Below are 17,877 nucleotides of genomic sequence, written 5' to 3' on the forward strand. Positions count from 1 at the left end.
GCTGGAGTTCATAACGATGCCCTGTTCCCACCCTCTTCCCCACTTCATGGGAAACAGCCCTGATGGCCCAGAAGTTCCCATGGTGAAGTCAGACCACCCATGGACCATGGAGTAGGGCATGGGGGTCGAGAGAGGTGTGAGAGCAGTTTTGTTCCAGTTGACGCTTCTGTCTGGCAAGTAGCCCATGGCCTGCGGCTGTGGAGACCGGCAGCCCCATCTGAGCCCAATGCCTTCCAGAAGCAAATGGCTTTCCCTAGCCAACTAGGAGCTGTGCAGTCCCCAAAGCATGACACATGGGGAGCCCTTCTCTAGGAAGTTGTGTGGGCTGGGCGCGCTGGCTCACACCTGTAATCCCAGCACTTTGGGAGGTCAACACAGGCAGATCGCTTGAGCCCAGGAGATCAAGACCAACCTGGGCAACATCTCTACCCATCTCTACCAAAACTACAAAAAATCATCCTGGTGTGGTGTCTTGCACCTGTGGTTCCAGCTACTCTGGAGGCTGGCTGAGATCACCTGAGCCAGAGAGGCAGAGGGCCGTGAGCTGAGATTGTGTCTCTGCTTTCCAGCCAGGGCAACAGAGTGAAACCCTGTCTCGAAAGAAAGAAAGAAAGTTATGTGGTGTTTATTGACGATGAAAGAAAACTCATCATCTCATTAACAAGGTTGATTTCTCTTGGTCAAGGGGCTACCTTTACTCTAACTAGTTCAGTGCCAAGCAGTTCAGAGATGCGTTGGGTCGACCCGTATGAAATTGCCCCTTCTGGCCGGGTGCGGTGGCACAAGCCTGTAATCCCAGCACTTTGGGAGGCCAAGGTGGATGGATCACAAGGTCAGGAGTTCGAGACCAGCCTGACCAACATGGTGAAACCCCGTCTCTACTAAAAACACCAAAATTAGCTGGGCATGGTGGCGCACGCCTGTAATGCCTGCTACTCAGGAGGCTGAGGCAGTAGAATCACTTGAACCCAGGAGGCAGAGGTTGCAGTGAGCCGAGATCACACCGTTGCACTCCAGCCTGTGCAACAGAGGGAGACCCTGTCTCAAAAAAAAAAAAAAAAAAAAAAAAAATTGCCCTTTCTATGGGCCATAAGCATTTGAATAGTGGCAATTTCATGTGGTTCTACCTAATAGATATACTATTGTTTTCAGCTTCAAAAGGAAGGTTTGAAGTGTGTGTGTGTGTGTGTGTGTGTGTGTGTGTTATACACAGTAAAGTACCTCATCAGAACTAAAAGAAAAAGCATAGATTTGAGAGAAAATTCACATTTGAGTACCAGTGTCACCATCTTAATAGCTATGAGTCTATTACTCAACTTCTTGGAGCCTCAGTTGTCTCATCCGTAATCCCATCTTCACAAAACGATTGTTTGGGAGACGAGAAAATGGACAAAATATTTCAACAAAAAAACTGGAATGTGAAAAGCCCTATAATCAAGACTTCTTTCTTTCTTTCTTTTTTTTTTTTTTTTGAGACAGGATTTCGCTGTGTCGCCCAGGCTGGTGGAGTACAGTGGCACGATCTCAGCTCACTGCAACCACCACCTCCTGGGTTCAAGCGATCCTCCTGCCTCAGCCCCCCAAGTACCTGGGACCATGGGCTCGTGCCACCAGGCCTAGCTAATTTTTTTTTTTTAATTTTTTTGTAGAGACAGTTTCACCATGTTGCCCAGGCTGATCGTAAACTCCTGAACTCAAGCGATCCACCTGCCTCTGCCTCCCACAATGCTGGGATTACAAGCGTGAGCCACCATGCCCCACCAAGACTTCTTATTTTAAACACTAGAAAGATACAGACACACCTAATTGAATACTTTATTAATTGCCTCCTGCTGGCCAGAATTCAATTTTTTAATCTACAAGATATTTACTTACACTTTGCTCTGTATGATTGATGTTTTCCCAAAATATTTGAGATCTGAATTTTCACAAACTGAACCATATTTTCAAAGCACAAGTGAAGATGGTTGCCTAAAACACACTAAAGAATTGTTATAAGCTTTACTTTATTGGCCCGGCGCAGTGGCTCATGCTTATAATCCCAGCACTTTGGGAGGCCAAGGCAGGCAGATCACGAGGTCAGGAGTTCGAGACCATCCTGGCTAATATGGTGAAACCCCATATCTACTACAAAATACAAAAAAATTGTTTGGGTGCAGTGGCTCACGCCTGTAATACAAGCACTTTGGGAGGCTGAGGCAGGCGGATCACAAGGTCAGGAGTTTGAGACCAGCCTGGCCAATATGATGAAACCCTATCTCAACTAAAAATACAAAAATTAGCTGGGCGTGGTGGTGGGTGCCTGTAGTCCCAGCTACTCGAGAGGCTGAGGCAGAAGAATTGCTTGAACTTGCGTGGCGGAGGTTGCAGTGAGCCAAGATTGCGCCACTGCACTCCAGCCTGGGCGACAGAGTGAGACTCCTTCTAAAAGAAAAAAAGAAAATACAAAAAATTAGCTGGGCTTGGTGGTGGGCACCTGTGGTCCCAGCTACTCAGGAGGCTGAGGCAGGAGAATGGCGTGAACCTGGGAGGCAGAGCTTGCAGTGAGCCGAAATTGCACCACTGCGCTCCAGCCTGGGTGACAGAGTGAGGCTCCATCTCCAAAAATAAAAGGTTTACTTTATTAAGGAAAAATCCTTTTGTAGGACAAAGAATCACTCCCTAATTTATCTGTGTCATGCTCTCACATTCCCTGTGTTGGGTTTTCTTGAAGTCATTTCACAAGAAACCGTTTCTACCAGGGATAGATGTAGAAAGCTGTGTTGGAATGGAAGCTCCCGGCCTGGCTTTCAGCCTCTGCACTCTTAACTGGTTGGGTGAGCAAGATGCTGAGGGGACTGCTTACCAACTTGTTCACTGTGGGTGAGTTACTGTCTCACTCTTTGAGGCTCTGGGAGAGAATGAAATTAAAGGGCCTGCAAAAGGTTTGTATTCCCCAAGGATCTGCGGGCTTTTCGGCATTTATAGCAGCAGCAGTGCTGGCTGCGTGTGAGATTTTTTTTCCTCTCTCCTGTTGTTTCAGTGCTGATTTTATTGGCGGGAATATTGGATTGGGAAAGTAAGGCAGCTGGTTGGAAGCAGGGACTCTCTAGTTTAACCCCTCGGCTGCTGGGAGGCAGATCATATTTACTGGCGTTCCTTCGCTCCGTTTGTGGGCAGCTGGGACAGACGGCACAGGCACATGGAATGTGACCTCTGAAGTGTAGGTGGACAGAGCCCTGGACCAGGAGCCCAGTCAGCTCGCCATTCACTCACTGTGACCTTGAACCAGCCCGCCTGAATCCTCAGTTTCTTCTTCCCTAAAGTGTGCGGCAGAGGGATGGACTGGATCAGTTTGGCAAGCTCCAGGGCTTTCAGGGGCCAGGCAGGTGTTGTAAACCCATAAAGCGTGCCTGGGAGGTACTGTGGCAAAACTGTAGTCATTCAGATTCAGAATTTTTCAAGCCGCTCTGCAGGGCAAACTCCCCGTCTTTGTCTCAGGTTAAGATGCTGCCACACATTTAGATGATGCCTACTGCGTGCCAGGCAGTGGTCTTAGTACTTTACATATATTAATTTATTTCATTCTCACAACCACCCGATGAGGTGGGTAACTGAGGTAAGGTGCTGTTGTTACCTCAAATTCACAAATGAAAACAATAGAGAAAAAGGAATTCTGAGCCACCCCACCAATGACCAACCAGGCCAAGAATAAGGATGGTGCGTTTAACATCTAACCCAGATAGGGCCCAGGAGGGGCATGGAGGCAGGAGACCTCAGATAAAGGAGAGAGCCATCCACACGTTCTAACTTACTTTGCCTGATATTATCACTCAGGACACAGTGAAAAAGACACTGTCTTCAGATAAGATATTCACTCAGGCCAGGCTCAGTGGCTCATGCCTACAATCCTAGCACTTTGGGAGGCTGAGGCAGGTGAATTGTTTGAGCCCAGGAGTTCTGGACCAGCCTGGGCAACATAGGGAGACCCTGTCTCTACAAAAAAAAATTTTTTAAATTAGCCGGGTGTGGTAGAGTGTGCCTATGGTCCCAGCTAGTTGGGAGGCTGAAGTGGGAGGATCACTTAAGCCCGGAAGGTCAAGGCTGCAGTGAGCCGTGATCATGCCACTTCACTCCAGCCTGGGCAATAGAGTGAGACCCTGTCTCAAAAGAAAATAATAATAATAATAATAATAATAATAATAATAATAAGATATTTACTCAGAGGGAGCTAAGCACAATGGCTCATGCCTGTAATCCCAGTGCTTTGTGTTTTGTTGTTGTTTTGAGACAGAATCTCACCCTTCACCCAGGCTGGAGTGCAGTGGCGCGGTCTCAGCTCACTGCAGCCTCCACCTCCCAGGTTCAAGCAATTCTTGTGCCTCCAGAGTAGCTGGGGTTACAGGCATGTACCACCACACCCAGGTAATTTTTTTGTATGTTTAGTAGAGATGGGGTTTCACTATGTTTGCCAGGCTGGTCTTGAGCTCCTGACTTCAAGTGATTCGCCTCCCTCAGCTTGCCAAAGTGCTGGGATTACAGGCCTGAGGCACTACACCTGACCTGTTGTTTTTTTTTTTTTTTTTTTTTTTTTGAGACGGAGTCTCTCTCTGTCGCCCAGGCTGGAGTGCTGTGGCGCAATCTCGGCTCACTGCAAGCTCCGCCTCCCAGGTTCACGCCGTTCTCCTGCCTCAGCCTCCCGAGTAGCTGGGACTACAGGCGCCCGCCACTGCGCCCGGCTAATTTTTTCTATTTTTAGTAGAGACGGGGTTTCACCATGGTCTCGATCTCCTGACCTTGTGATCCGCCCGCCTCGGCCTCCCAAAGTGCTGGGATTACAGGCGTGAGCCACCGCGCCCGGCCTGACCTGTTGTTTTTGAGAAAGGGTCTCACTCTGTTGCCCAGGCTGGAGTGCGCTGGTGCAATTTCAGCTCACTGCATCCTCCACCTCCTGGGCTCAAGCAATCATCCCACCTCAGCCTCCTGAGTAGCTGGCACTACAGGTGCACACCACCATGCCCAGCTAATTTTTGTTGTTGTTGTTGTCCCAGATTTATTGAAAATAATATAGCACTGCAGAAAAAATTCAAACAGGTCCCTGAGGCATTTTGAAATTCATCCCAGCTGTAGGCTGAGTGACGTGCAGGTTGGATAGACTGCCGAAGTCCAAAAGCTTCAACATTTCCTTAGTGTCAGGATCTACTTCAATTATCTCCTGATCCAGGGCTGAGACCTCAGGAATGTAATTGTCTCTCCTTTCTCTCTCCTCCTCCTGCAGTTTGATGGAGATACCTCTTACAGGGCCTCTCTAAATCCGCTTCATCAGATGCGTGACATAGCCTGCTATCTTGTTGCAGAGCTTCTTGCTGGGGATAATGGCGATCTCCTCGCACATGCGCTTGTTCGTGTGGAAGTTGTTGCCCAGGCACGTGTAGTACTTCTCTATGATGACCTGGGCCGCCTTCTTCACAGTTTTGGTGTGAACACGGCCCATGTTGGCGGGTCCTTGGTAAAAGAGCGCCCAGCTAATTTTTTATAGAGGCAGGGTTTCGCCATGTTGCCCATGCTGGTCTCAAACTCTCAGGCTCAAGCAGTCCTCCTGCCTTGGCTTCCAAAAGTGCTGGGATTACAGGCGTGAGCACCTGGCCTATAATCCCAGCACTTTGGGAGACCGAGGCTGGAGGACCACTTGAGGCCAGGAGTTCGAGACCAACCTGATAACATAGTGAAGTTCCATATCTACAAAAAATAAAAAATTTAGCTAGATGTGGTGGCACATACCCATAATCCTGGCTACCTGGGAAGCTGGGGCGGGAGGATTACTTGAGCCCAGGAGTTTGAGGCTGCAGTGAGCTCTGGTTGCATTGCTGCATTCCAGCGTGGTTGACAGAGTGAAGCCCTGTCTCTTAAAAAGAAAAAGTCTTCTGTACTTTTGCTTTTAATTGTGATAAATGTACATACCATAAAATGTACCATCTTAAAGTATACAGTTGCATTTTAAATGTACAGTTCAATGGCATTAAGTACATTCATACATTCACATTGTTGTACAATCATCGCCATCTGTCTCTAGAACTCTTCATCTTGCAAAACTGAAACTCTGTACCCACTAAACAATGACTCCCCACCCCCCTCCTCCCTCCAGCCCCTGGAAACCACCATTCTACTTTCTGTCTCCGTGAATTTACTCACTCTATACTTAAGTGGAATCATACAGTATTTAGCTTTCTGTGACTGCCTTATTTCACTTAGCATAAGGTCCTCCAGGTTTATTCGTGCTGTAACATGGGTCAGAATTCCCTCCCCCCGCCCCTTTTTTTTTTGAGATGGAGTCTAGCTCTGTCACCCCAGGCTGGAGTGCAGTGGTGCGATCTTGGCTCACTGCAAGCTCCGCCTCCTGGGTTCACGCCATTCTCCTGTCTCAGACTCCTAAGTAGCTGGGACTACAGGCGCCCACCACCACGCCCAGCTAATTTTTTGTATTTTTAGTAGAGAAGGGGTTTCACCGTGTTAGCCAGGATGGTCTCGATCTCCTGACCTCGTAATCTGCCCGTCTGGGCCTCTCAAAGTGCTGAGAGTGAGCCACCGCCTTTTTAAGGCTGAATTGTATTCCATTGTATGTATATATCAGCAGGTGACAACGTTATCCTGCCATCTGCTTCTTAGCTTGGAACATGTCAACAAGTGAAGATTAGACTTTCCACGTAAAAAGGGAAGGCAGGTGGCTCACCTCACCCTCTGTGAAGAAGGGGTTGCTGGTCAGTGAGGAAGAGTGGGGGAAGGGAGGAGGTGGAAAGAAACCAAATATAGAGACATATGTATGTATATTTCATTTATCCATCCATCCATCCATGGACACTGGGGTGGCTTCCATGTCTTGCCTATGGTGAATAATGCTGCTATGTACATGGGTAAGAGACGGAGTCTGGCTCAAGTGATCCACCTGCCTCGGCCTCCCAAAGTGCTGGGATTGCAGGCATGAGCCACCATGCCCAGCCGGGTATCACTTTTAAGGGAGAATTGAAACCCATGGAGGGGACATTATAGGGAAGGAAAGCCTGGCAAACAATAGCAGGCAGAACTGTTAGGGGTGAGAGCCCTTCCCAGGGCTCCCAAGGAGGCAGGGAGCACCCCGTCACTTGGGCTGGAGGGCCATCTTGTTGGCTGCTTGGCAGTGGGTGTCCGCCTTTGGGAAGAGATGTCCCATTAGATGAGTCCCAAGTTTCCTCCCATCCTAGGGTTTCAGCTTGGAGGGAGGCTGCGGTGCCCACCATCCACTAACTGAGCCAGCTCAGATTGGGTCGCTAGATCCAGGGGAGGGCACCGACTCCTGTTTTGTTCCTTGTCTCCTGGCAAGGCTCCTCTGTGGGCAGACACCAGCAGATGACAACGATATCCTGCCATCTGCTTCCTAGCACAGAACATGTCGGCAAGCGAAGATAGGCTTTCCACCTAAAGCGGGACCGCGGGTGGCCCACACTTCACTTTCTGTGAAGAAGGGGTTGCCGGTCAGTGAGGAAGGATGGGGAGAAGGGAGGAGGTGAGCGAGAACTGAAGGCTGTGAGGATTTCCCCCTCTTTGGCATCTGCTATGTGTCCTGCTTGCTTGACTGAAGCTTTCATAGATGTTGTTGTCCGTGCCAGTGTTCAGGGCCTCTGTAAAGTTACACGGATGTTCCTGCAACCTCACAGAAGTGCCAGACATGCCCCCGAGCTGGGCCTGGGCCAGGCAGCAAAGGCAGATTGGGTGGTGGGAGGGAACGAAAGTCCCCTGGTTGTGCCCTCCTTCCCTGGGGCTTCTGTGTTCCAGGAAGATTCCGGGCTTATTTCTGTGCACGTGCACCTCTGTATAAATGGAATAGTGCTTTGAATGCACTGCAGGAGTGCCTCTCAAAGGAACCCTGTGGTGAAGTCTTTTGTAAAGTGAAAAGTCCTTTTGTAAAGTGAATAATTGTACGGTTTATCTGCTTTGGAGGTTCCGAGTTTTCCGAGATTCTCAGGGGAGAGAGGGAGTTGTTTGAAGGCCACCTAGGCCACCCCCTCTCCAGCACCTGATTCGCCTCTGGAGCATCCTTTCCGAGTGACATGAAATCCCCGATGGTGGGAAACTCATGACCCCTGCAAGATGGACCATTGTATCTCTGGAGAGCTCTGCTTACTAGAAATGGAAACTTACTCTGAGCTAAAAAGTCTCTCTCTGAAGTTTTCATCCATTGCATCTTCTGCTTGCAGGTTACACTGAATCGAATGTGCCCTTTCCTTGTGTTGACTCATTCGATATTTGACAACAATGAACTTGACCCCTGAGTCTCCTCTTGTTTGAGCTAAAAGATCCTGGCTTCCCCATTCATTCCTCATCTGCAGGATGTTGAGCTCTTTTATCATCCTGGTGTTTCTGCTTTGACTTTGCTTGGTTGGCTGTCCTGCATCTTTTTCAACCATGGAGCCCAGCAATGAATGCAGCTCTGAGATGTTCTCTGTCCATGTTGAGGAGACAGGGCCTCTCCTCTTCCTAGATCTGGAGTCCCTTCCTCTGTTAGTCCAGCTCAAGAGCTTTTATGACAGGAGTAAACTTGCTGTTGCCTAAATCTCAAAGCCATGTGGTGTGTTCTGCTACTAAGCCACAGCCCTCTCTCTCTTTCAGTACTTCATGGAGATCCTTATTTTCATGTCAGGTTTTCTTAAGCAAGACACACTGGCAGAAGAGTGGTCTAATCTGGAACTGACTGAACTCTCTCCTTTTTCCCTAGAACTGGTCAGGAATGAAGTGCCAGTTCAAGCTGCTGCGGATGGCTGTGGCCCTTATCTGTAGTAAGTACTGATGGGACAGCTGGGGGACGAAAGCCTGGCTCCAGGCCCTGGGGTTCAAAGATGGCACAGTCCCTGCCCTTCACGGGCTTGTGGTCAAGAAAAAAAAAGTGGGACATGTCAATGATGTGTGAAAGAGTAGGGCTATTGTGAGAGCTGTCTGTCCTGCTGTGCTGCTTCGTAACCATTCATCTTTTATTTATTTACCTATTTTTAAAAATTATATTTTTGTCTTTTCTTTGAGACAGGATGTCTCCCTCTGTCATCCAGGCAGTAGTGCAGCAGCACAGTCATATCTCACTGCAGCATTAGACTCCTGCCTGGGCTCCAATGATCCTCCCTCTTCAGCCTCCCAAATAGCTGGGACTACACATGTATGAAAATTTTTGCAGAGATGGGGGTCTTGCCATGTTGCCCAGGCTGGTGTTGAACTCCTGGGCTCAAGCAATCCTCCCGCCTTGGCCTCTCAGGTTGCTGGGATTACAAGTGTGAGTCACCATGCCCGGCCTTTTTTTTTTTGGAGATAGAGCCTCCCTCTGTCGCCCAGGCTAGAGTGCAGTGACATGATCTCAGCTCACCGCAACCTCCACCTCCCAGGTTCAAGCGATTCTCTTGTCTCAGCCCCCCAACTAGCTGGGATTGCAGGCATGTGCCACTATGCCCAGCTACTTTTTTGTATTTTTTGTAAAAAAGGGGTTTCACCATGTTGGCCAGGCTGGTCTCAAACTCCTGACCTCAGGTGATCTGCCTGCCTTGGCCTCCCAAAGTGCTGGGATTATAGGCGTGAGCCCCCACACCTGGCCCCAGCCTATTTTTTCATCTTTTTATTGACATATAATATGCAAACAGAAAAGTGCTTAAGGACCAGCACCCAGATCAAGACAAATAACTTCCTAACATTTTGGTCATGAAACTGATCCTTTGAGATCCCTTGTTGAAAGCCCTAGGCCCTGTCACCAGAAAAATACATATATGTGCACTCATGTGCATACACACGTATATCAAAAGCTGCAGTTTTAGCAGGTTCACAAACTGTGACTAGTTCAAGAACCCCCTAGGAACAAGATATCTTCAGGGCCCTAGTTGGGAGAGCTCAGTTCTACCTGCAGAAGTCATCCTGAGTGTTAGCGGCAAGCAGGTGTCCACCAAGTAAACACGGTGCAAGAGGACATTTCAGGCAAAGCTGCAGCCTGAACTAACACATAGATGGGCGAAGGGTCATGGCCAGCGAGTTGGTTAGCAAAACCAAAGAATTAGTTTTGGGACTGTGTGTGATTTTGATCAGCGATAAAGTTAGTGAAATAGTAGGAGTCAGACCATTAAGGTCTTTAAATGCTAAGAAAAGAAAATGTACTTCACCTTGCATTCCCTGGGATCCCACTGGAGGGCTTTCAACAAGAGAGTTATTGATGGATAATCAGAGTTTTAGAAAAACCAGTCAGGCTGCAGTGTGGAGAACAGATTGTGGGGACAAGGGGGATAAGACCAGAAGCCAAAGGACTCTTTCTGAGATCGAAAGAAATGAGTCTGAACAGAAGCAATGGAAGAAGGGGCTGGGCAGTGTGGCTGACACCTGAAATCCCAGCACTTTGGGAGGTCAAGGTGGGAGGATCGCTTGAGCCCAGGAGTTCAAGACCAGCCTTGGCAATATAGCAAGACCCTGTCTCTACAAAACAATACAAAAAAATTAGCCTGGCATGGTGGCTTGCACCTGTAGTCCTAGCTACTTAGACTGAGGCAGGAAAATCTCTTGAGCCTAGGAGTTTAAGACCAGCCTGGGCAACAGAGCAAGACCCTGTCTCTACAAAAAAAAAAAAATTAAAAATTAAAAATTAGCCAGGCATGGTGGCTTGTGCCTATAGTCCTAGCCCAGGAGCTTGAGGCAGCGGTGAGCTATGATCATGCCACTGCACTTCAGCCTGTGTGACAGAGTGAGACCCTGCCTTAAAAAAAAAAAAAAGAAAGAAAAGGCCGGGCACAGTGGCTCACACTTGTAATCCCAGCACTTTGGGAGGCCGAAGCGAGTAGATCACCTGAGGTCAGGAGTTCGAGACCAGCCTGACCAACATGATGAAACCCTGTCTCTACTAAAAATACAAAAATTAGCCGGGTGTGGTGGCGTGCGCCTGTAATCCCAGCTGCTCAGGAGGCTGAGGCAGGGGAATCCCTTGAACCTGGGAGGCGGAGGTTGCAGTGAACCGAGATCGTACCACTATACTCCAACCTTGGCGACAGACCAAGACTCTGTCTCAAAAAAAAAAAAAAAAAAAAAGCAAAGCAATGAGGGTAGAAGAGGGAGTGAACGCATTTTCTCATCCAGTCCTCCAAACCCGCCTAAAAAGGGCATTATTATTAGCTTAATTTATAGGTAGAAACTCCAGGATCAGAGAGTTAGGTTCCTTGGCCAAGATCACCCAGCTAAGAAATGATAGAGCCAGAATTCAGGGCCAGCCTGTGCCATTTCAAATGCCCCACATGTTAGCCAAGCTAAACAGTAAGCACCTGGGCTTTCTCTGGGTCAGCCACTTGCTGTGTAGGTAAGAGGGAGACTGAGTCCGAGCAAACCTGGGACGGAGGGTCAGGCTTAGGAGGGCTCCACTTCAATTCATGTCCACCTTCCTTGCTTCTTACCCCATGGCTTTCAGGAAATCGGGTCTGCCCCTGAGCCTCTGTGGGTCTTTCTGGATCTCAGTTTCCTGGATGGGGCTGGAGGATCTCTCATCCCAGGAAGGACCTTCCAGCCTTAAAACCTGAGGACTCCTTGAGTCAGGGCATAGGGTGCAGTGGGGTGGCAGTGGCTGTGGGATAGCTTCTGTGTCAGCTTGGGCTCTGAGTTTGTTTTTGAGGAAGGAAAGAGAAGCATGAGTCTTGTTTTTTTAAAAAAAAAAAAAAATCCAACTGTAAGCATCATAAAAACTAAAATGCTATTTCGGAGTTGGAGACCATCATCTTTCAAACCTCCTTTATCAAACCCTGGACCTGGGGAGCCAAGGCTGGAAGGCTGTCCCAGGGCAGGAGTGGGGGAGGGGAGGGCCGAGGGTCCGTCCCTGGATGCGCCTTTTCTGCCATCTATCGGCCGTCCTTGGAGTTGCAGGGCTCAGCCCCGAAGGCTGGGCAACCCCAAGGGAAATGAAGGCCCCTGGAGATTCTGGTACTCCTGCAGTGGTTAGGGTGGAGAGAAGTGCCCTGGCTGATTAACTGGTAGCTAAACAGGTACAAAATTCCCCTCAAAGGGCTTTATTTCAATGTCAAATTTGCCTTGGTTTTCTCATCTGTAAAATGGGAATAAGAATACCTACCCTCAATGTTCTTTGGTAGTGGATAATGGGATGGCAGTTTCCTAGCACCCGTCCTTTCAAGAGACTCATCCCCACTTGACTGGCTGACCCAGAAAGTTCACACAAGAAGCGTGGATTGGAGATCAGGATGAAGGCATCTTAGAATCTGTTAAGGGTCTGGGTGTGGTGGCTCATGCCTGTAATCCTAGCACTGTGGGAGGCTGAGGCAGGAGACTCACTTGAGCCCAGGAGTTCAGGCCTGGGCAACATAGTAAGACATCATCTCTACAAAAAAAAGGGTTTTTTTTGTTTTTGTTTTTGTTTTTGTTTTTGAGATGGAGTCTCGCTCTGTCGCCCAGGCTGGAGTGCAGTGGCGCGATCTCAGCTCACTGTAAGCTTTGCCTCCTGAGTTCATGCCATTCTCCCACCTCAGCCTCCCGAGCAGCTGGGATTACAGGCGCCTGCCACACGCCCAGCTAATTTTTTGTATTTTTAGTAGAGAAGGAGTTTCACCGTGTTAGCCAGGATGGTGTCGATCTCCTGACCTCGTGATCCGCCCAACTCGGTCTCCCAAAGTGCTGGGATTACAGGCGTGAGCCACTGCGCCCGGCCAAAAAAAAGGGTTTTTTTAATTACCCAGATGTGGTGGTGGGTACCTATAGTCCCAGCTACTTGGGAGGCTGAGTTGAGAGGATCACCTGAGCCCAGGAAGTTGAGGCTGTAGTGAGCTGTGATGGTGCCACTGTACTCCAGCCTAGAGTGAGACCTGTGTCAACAAGAACAACAAAAAGAATCTGTTAAGGGATCAATTCCTCAATTTGTTGGGGTCTGGGTTTTCTTTTCTCGTTTGTTTTTTGAGACAGAGTCTTGCTCTGTTGCCCAGGCTGGAGTGCAGTGGTGCAATCTCAGCTCACTGCAACCACCACCTCCTGGGTTCAAGCAGTTCTGCCTCAGCCTCCCGAGTAGCTGGGATTACGGGAGCCCACCACCACGCCCAGCTAATTTTTGTATTTTTAGTAGAGACGGGGGTTCACCATGTTGGCCAGGCTGGTCTTGAACTCCTGACCTCAGGTGATCCACCTGCCTCGGTCTCCCAAAGTGCTGGGATTACAGGTGTGAGCCACCGCGCCCGGTCAAATGTCACCTCTTTAGAGAGGTCTTGCGTGACTCCCCAAGCTAAAGAATTTCCCTCCTAAAACCAGGTATTGCTTTTACATCACCTGTTTCCCCCCATAGGTGTCTCTCTTCTTGAAATTATCTTATGTATGTAATTGCTTACTGGTTTATCGCTAGACCCTACAAGCCCTGGGAGAACAGAGATTTGCCTGCTTCCTTCACTACTGTGTCCCCAGTGCAGAGAATGGTGCTTGGCCTAATAGGGAATGAATGCATGGGTGGGTGATGAAGTGAAGGCCCTCAGCCCCTGCTCAGGGCCCTCCTGTGGCGTCTCTCTGCTTCCTCCCCTTGCAGTGAGCATGGAGTTTGGGCGGGCTGTGTGGCTCCGCTTCCACCCATCGGCCTATCCCCCGTGCCCTCACCCAAGCTTCGTGGCGCACTTGGGTGGCGTGGCCGTGGGCATCACCCTGGGCGTGGTGGTCCTGAGGAACTACGAGCAGAGGCTCCAGGACCAGTCGCTGTGGTGGATTTTTGTGGCCATGTACACCGTCTTCGTGCTGTTTGCCGTCTTCTGGAACATCTTTGCCTACACCCTGCTGGACTTGAAGCTGCCGCCTCCTCCCTGAGGGCTGGAGGCCTGAGGTGGGGGAGGGGAGGGAAAAGCAGCACTCACAGGGAGCGCCTGTGAGGTTTTTTCTCATCACCAGCTCAGCTAGGCCAGGCAGACGAGGACAGAAGACTCCGGGCTGCTGTAATGTTTGCGTTTAGATTTGGACAGACAGTGGAGACCCTTTTCTGAAAGGCACCTGGCGGAGGAGTTAATGTGGCTGCTGTCATTTTTCTAGGCTGCTCTGATGACATCGGGCCAGGGTGAAGGTCTGGGGTGGGCTGTGTGAGTGGCCCTCCCTCACCTGGGCTGGGCTTGTTCCATGGGGCCAGGGGTGCCCCCTCGCTGCTGTGGATTGAGCAGCAGCTTCTTCCTCATCCTCTACCCTCAGAGACCCTAAGAGACATGGGAAGGCCTGAGGGTTGTTGCAGCTAGGCATGGTCCCTCTCTAGCTCAGAGATAATTGCAGGCCATGTGGTGTCTCCTCGACACCTGCTGGGTCTGGAGCTCCAGTAAGAAGAAGGCGTACTGGACATGTCAGCTGTGACCTGGCTGAAACCAGGGTGCCTTCTTGGGCTGGTTGGTGGGCACTGGGGCATGATCTGTTGTGCCTGGGTTGGGTAGAGCAGGGACGCTGTAGGCTCTAGGCCCCCTTTTGCGCTGGGGGTACCCAGTGAGAGGGACCCAAGCAGGGGGAATAAACTTCATTCCAAGTTCCACCCTGGAGAAGACAGACCCAGGACCAATTTCAGACTTCTCCCTCCCTTTCTTCCAGGATGTTGGCATCTCACACCAGTGCCCCAGCCTCCATGCCCAGCTGTCTTTTAGGGTCGTTTTCTTTCCTTTTGCTGCCCTGACACTACTTTGTGCCTCTCTGGTTATGGAGACAGTGTTTTGATACATTCTTGCGTGTGTGTATGTATGTGGGGGGGGTGTGTGTGTGTGTGTGATGGGAAAGGTAATTGAGGCAAGTCAGCGCCTGCAGAGAAGGCACGGCCGATGCAGGGGGCCCATGTGAGTGTCCGTGAGAGGTGGGAGACCATGGTGTGCTGTGGTTGCTGAGTGTCCTTGCTTTGACAAAGCCTACCACCTTCCTTCCCATCTCCCGTCCCTTCCACACCTGCTCCTGAGCATCACTGACTGGTGGCAGAATGGCCCTGCTGGAGGGAGAGCTCAGGCCCTCCAGGGATCCCTGGATGCTGAGGTTTGCCAGGTTCAGCTCTTGTTTTCCTCTGAGATGGCCCTCATATCCAAAAATGTTCCATCCTGTCTCCCTTAGGAGAGAAAGAGCTTTGGGGATGCAAGAGAGGCTGGGGTAGGAATGTTGAGACCATGTGTCCATTTGAATTGGGGACAGGAGGCTACAGGAAGAGGAATTCCAATTTAGTTGGAAAACTTTACCTCAGGAGAATTTTTGGGTGCATGGATGAGCCTCAGAGGGAGGGTAACCTCGGAGGCTTGGATGTGGGAGAGAATATGGTGGTTATCAAATCCACCCCACCCCATTTCACGGGTGAGAAAACAAGATGGAGGGAATGACCCTCCTAATAGGAGCTGGTGAAGGCCCCAAATGGAGGGTGTGAGGTTGACCTTTGACAAAAGATGACACTGCCTTTATCGTGCTCTTGGAATTCGCAACCACTGACAGCCCAGAAGAACAAAGAATGCCAGGCCTGGGAGGAGGCAGGGGGCTGGGCGTGTCCAGAAACACGGGCAGGAGTGTGGGAATGGTCTTTCTCCAGCTTCATGCCCATCCCGGCCCTTGAGTGTAGCGGGGTCCAGGGTCAGTCAAGCCAGGCATTTGTGGTCTTGGGCCACAGTGGCTTCCCATCCTGGTAACTACATGTAAATGGGCTCACTCACTCACTGGCGGGCGAGGCCCAGCCCTACCCCATCTTGGCCCAATGCTAAATAGATTGCCCTGGCCTCATATGTAGCTACGTAGGTCCTGCTCCCCCGCATCATTGCCGTGCTGAGGGCTGCAGCCTGTGGCACTGTGGGCCCACATCTTTGGCGGTGTTGTGTCAGCCTGGGGCGTCTTGTGTGTGCCCTGCCCGCCGTTCTCTGCCCTAGTGATAGAAAGATGTAGATGGAAGAGGAGGCTCTGAGGCTGTGGAGCTGGGCTCAGGGAAGACCGGGGGAGGATGCAGAAGGAGCCAGGACATTGCTGCCTCTGCCTGGGCTGCAGCCACACTAAGCTGAGCGATGAGGTCCTTTCCTGGAGGGGTGGAGAATCCCATCCAGATCCCTGTCCTGGCCCCTGGGGCTTCTGTGGTGTGGGTGGAATGAGCAGAGTACCACCTCTGTCTGGTATGACCTGGAGAGGAGGCTTCCTCTCTCAGGGGTGAGAAGGCATTGAACTAGCAGACTCTAGAAATCCCTCATAGAAGCACTCAGCTCCTTCGGGGACTCCAAGGGAAGCTTGTTACTGAGAAGGACAGTGGAGGCAGAATCGTGTCTCCCACCATGTTAAGTGTGTCCTCTGCTGCCAAGGATCCTCGTCTACACCTTAGACCACCAGCCCCAGCCGTTCCCTGTCAGCACACCCACCTCCACCACCTCTCCCAACCATGACTTCCAAGCAGGGCCACAGGGTGGGGTCACAGGGTCACTTCACCTGACCCAGGCCTCTCCCCAGGTCAGGAGGCAGCTGTCTGGTCAGAGGGATTCCCTTTGTGGCATCTGACTTTCTCCTCAGCAGGTCCCACCACCCTCTCGGCAGCACTTCGCCATGGCCAAGGCTGGCCGTGTCCTCCCTGCCTCCTTCCTTGTCCGAGGTGGCTGCTGGCCCAGAGGGGGTGTATAAATCTTCAGGCTGGTGGAGGTAGATTGGCCTTTTATCCACAGGATACGGAAACTGAAATCTGGGGAATCCCCAAGCAGCAGCCATAGACTCACTGGCCTTCATTAAACGGGAGAGGAATCATAGAAACTGGGGAAGGGAAAGCAGACCTTCAAACGAGAAATTTCACTTTAATGACACCATTCATCATTCGTTTTTTAATTAGGAAAAGCTCCCTAATGAGGCTGTTTTGCCAGCTAATAGGACTCTCGATTTCCATGAGCACCATTCTTGCCCAGAGGATTAGAGGAGCCATTGCTCACCAAGCCGGGATCTTCCCCCAGCGTCCAATTTAATTTGCAAATACATAATGCAGATTCCCTGGGTGCCGTGAAAGCCCTTCCTGGCATCATTCATATTGCTTCCCGTGCTGGCTGGAAAGCACGGTTCTCCTCTGCCTTAAAAACAGTGCCCAACAGTGAATTGCCCCTCCGAGGACTTGAGTAAGTGGAAAAAACAAAACACAAACTGCAATGTTTGTTTCTAAGTATTTTTGTATTGTGTACATTCTGTATATTTTTGTTGTAACATATTATTTGAGCACAGATTCCATTAAAGATTTTTTTTTTTTCCAAGCCATTGGTTATTCAGAAAGTGACCTGAAAGGCTGGTATTAGGGCCTGTTTCATCTGGGTCTAGGTCAGGATGGGTGGGAGAGGGTGAACAGCAGTGGTGGTGGATCTAGGATTTCTGTAAAATACAGATCGGGGCATCAGTGCTTAGCACCAGTCTGTAGCTCTGTGCTTCTTACTTTTCTCAAATCACTGAACTCTTTTGAGTGGTTGATGAAAGCTGTGATTTCTCTTCCCATAAAAATGTGTATGTAGGACGGACATGGTGGCACATGCCTGTAATCCCAGCACTTTGGGAGGCTGACGCATGTGGATCACCTGAGGTCAGGAGTTCAAGACCAGCCTGGCCAACATGATGAAACCCCATCTCTACAAAAAATACAAAAAATTAGCTGGGTATGGTGGTGCATGCCTGTAATCCCAGCTACTTAGGAGGCTGAGGCAGGAGAATCGCTTGAACCAGGGAGGCGGAGGTTGCAGTGAGCCAAGATCGCACCACTGCACTCTAGCCTGGCGACAGAGTGAGACTCCGTCTCAAAAAAAAAAAAAAAAAAAAAAAAAAAAAAACCTGGGCGCAGTGGCTCATGCCTGTAATCCCAGCACTTTGGGAGGCTGAGGTGGGCGGATCAGAAGGTCAGGAGTTCGAGACCAGCCTGGCCAACACAGTGAAACCCCG

General features: G+C 50.1%; 1 protein-coding gene and 1 pseudogene across 4 annotated transcripts in view; one reads left to right on the forward strand and one right to left on the reverse strand.

Annotated features, from left to right (window-relative positions):
- RHBDL3 (rhomboid like 3) overlaps positions 1-17,020 on the forward strand; it is a 59,956-nt gene extending 42,936 nt beyond the window's left edge. For 3 of the 4 annotated variants that reach the window (XM_008010980.3, XM_008010981.3, XM_008010984.3), the window contains 2 exons: positions 8,729-8,789; positions 13,535-17,020. In XM_008010980.3, the coding sequence (XP_008009171.3) occupies positions 8,729-8,789; positions 13,535-13,806 (333 nt within the window). In that variant the 3' untranslated portion in view covers positions 13,807-17,020. The remainder of the gene's footprint in view (positions 1-8,728; positions 8,790-13,534) is intronic. The other variant, XM_073004841.1, reaches the window with a different exon arrangement.
- Positions 4,815-6,865, reverse strand: LOC140708629 (small ribosomal subunit protein eS17 pseudogene; annotated as a pseudogene).
- Positions 17,021-17,877: the final 857 nt, after the last annotated feature.

Source organism: Chlorocebus sabaeus, chromosome 16, assembly GCF_047675955.1.
Source record: "Chlorocebus sabaeus isolate Y175 chromosome 16, mChlSab1.0.hap1, whole genome shotgun sequence".
In the NCBI taxonomy this organism is placed as follows: Eukaryota; Metazoa; Chordata; class Mammalia; order Primates; family Cercopithecidae; genus Chlorocebus; species Chlorocebus sabaeus.